The sequence below is a fragment of the Penaeus monodon genome, chromosome 30 (assembly GCF_015228065.2).
Source record: "Penaeus monodon isolate SGIC_2016 chromosome 30, NSTDA_Pmon_1, whole genome shotgun sequence".
Lineage (NCBI taxonomy): Eukaryota > Metazoa > Arthropoda > Malacostraca > Decapoda > Penaeidae > Penaeus > Penaeus monodon.
In genome coordinates, this window is record NC_051415.1 from 7627817 (window position 1) to 7629981 (window position 2165).

The window sequence follows — 2165 nt, forward strand, 5'->3', positions numbered from 1 at the left end:
TTTTTAACAAAAGGAAAAAGCGAAAAGTGGCTTATGTCTCCGGCGTCATCACCGACACTGAAATTACAACCAAGGACCTCACCCGCTAGTACTGAAACCACGTCAACTGAAGCAGGTGAAGTTACTAAGCCTGTGACGTTAGCGAGACTAATCTTCGGACCATTGATTCTTTCCACCTCACACATCTGTGTCCAATGCATCCTATTACTGAAAGGCAGCCACCCGTAACCGAAACATCTGTCACGGAGATCTCCAGTACTGAGCGTGCGTTTGAGATGTCGGACCTCGTTGAAACGACGCATGTGACAAGGGCAGATGAGAATACAACTGAGGCTGTGACATTAACGGAGACAACTGAGGCTGTGGCAATAACGGAGACAACTGAGGCTGTGACAATAACGGAGAACAACTGAGGCTGTGACAATAACGGAGACAACTGAGGCTGTGACAATAACGGAGACAACTGCGGAGACAACGGAGGCTGAATCAACAATAACAACAACTGAAGAGATTCCAACAACCACAGAAGAATATACTTTCACTTACATGGAAGGTGCGCATCTATATCTGACAAAGGCACATTCTGTCACAAATGTCTATGCATATATAATTAAATGCTTACAATGACTAAGTCTTAGGCATCGTAATATCCCCTCCGTTCACTTTTGCAGGGAGGGACTGCAACACTACTGATTGCAGACGTCTGGCGGCGCGCATGCTGGACATGATGGATAATGGGGATATCAGCCCCTGTGCGGTAGGTAGTGTGCTGTGTCTAGTGAGTGTTGATGTGGAGCCATTGTGTAGGCACAGTGTTGCCAAAGACACAGCACTCATGTGAGTTTTCCTGCAGGACTTCTACCAGTACGCATGTGGCGGTGTGGTGGACAACGGCTTCCTCAGACCCGGAGAATCCTCAGTACTATGTTGATAGAATTATCGGAGGTCAGTGACTAAACATATGTTAGTTGCTTGAAAGGTCGGATGAGGAATTCTCCTTCAGTTGTCAACCTAAATGAGGTTTTAGGGATATTAGGTTGTAAATGTGCATGAAGTTTAATGTTGTTTGCGCGGAATACAAACGAACACGCAGAAGAGAGTAAGTATACACATGTTTGTTGACAGAAAAGCTTGCGTCAGTGCATCCTGATGACCCGGACTTGGGTGCTGCGAAGGTGTTCTTTGATGGCTGTCTGCGGACGAGCAACCAGGCGTGTTAGAACGACTGAGCGATAGCATGAAAGTCTTCTCGGCTCTTGAGTCCCTGTGCGACGCGAGCAGCGGCTCGGGCACTTTCGACCTGACCGAAACCTTGACTACGATGATGAAGATGCATTTGTAAGTAAAAAAAAGCGAGAGGAGCTTGATAGCACTTCTGGTAACGTTGTATATTTGATTGATCGTATTCCTGCACAAAGCACGGCAATACGCCTTACTACTTGTTTCCACCAGCACTCCACTCTTCGACCTGACGTTAGACGTGGATGGTGAAGATCCAGACAATTTCGTTCTCCGGCTTTCGCTGCCGACGTTCACTTCACCTTTCGGCGAGAATCTGGCGCACACGGTTTGTGTCGGGGAATACCATTCCGAGCTGGCAGCCGCCAAACAGCGAGGCGGGGTGTTCGACTTGGACGAACAGTACGACAAGTACAACGAGTGTATAGTGAGTAGTGATTAATTCTTGAATGATATGGCTGAAGTGATGAATGCTTGATACTAACTAATGTGTCCACGAGTGGATAAACACTTATAGTGTTTCTCCTACAGAGAAGAGGCAAAGGCTCGAATGCTCGCTACATGAAAATGAAGGAAATGGTGAAGAACATGGACCTAATAGGCAATCATACTGAAGTTAACATGACGCAAAGGCTGAATCAAGTCATAATCGACTTGGATTTCTTCATTCAGCCAATTGTGCAGGCTAGTAATGATGTCTGATGGTGATATATTCAAATGAAGACAGCCTGCATAGAAGACATAACCTTTTGTATTTCATCCGTGCCTTGCACTGTACCTATTAGTTTTCTATTGATTTCTTTACAGGAATTTCCCGAGAAGTCAACATTCCGCCTGCATAATTTGGAAAAGAAGTACGATACAATGTCTTTGGCTGAGTTGATGGCTCTGGATGGATTCAGCGAGAACGTGAGATTTGGGCAGTG

At 45.9% G+C, this 2165-nt stretch overlaps 1 protein-coding gene across 1 annotated transcript in view; it reads left to right on the forward strand.

Annotated features, from left to right (window-relative positions):
- The first annotated feature begins 194 nt into the window (after positions 1–194).
- LOC119592338 (membrane metallo-endopeptidase-like 1) overlaps positions 195–2165 on the forward strand; it is a 21284-nt gene continuing 19313 nt past the window's right edge. Inside the window, 10 exon segments of the mRNA XM_037941165.1 lie at positions 195–277; positions 405–553; positions 672–757; positions 854–904; positions 906–945; positions 1126–1206; positions 1209–1338; positions 1453–1666; positions 1771–1923; positions 2047–2148. Coding sequence (XP_037797093.1) covers positions 195–277; positions 405–553; positions 672–757; positions 854–904; positions 906–945; positions 1126–1206; positions 1209–1338; positions 1453–1666; positions 1771–1923; positions 2047–2148 — 1089 coding nt within the window.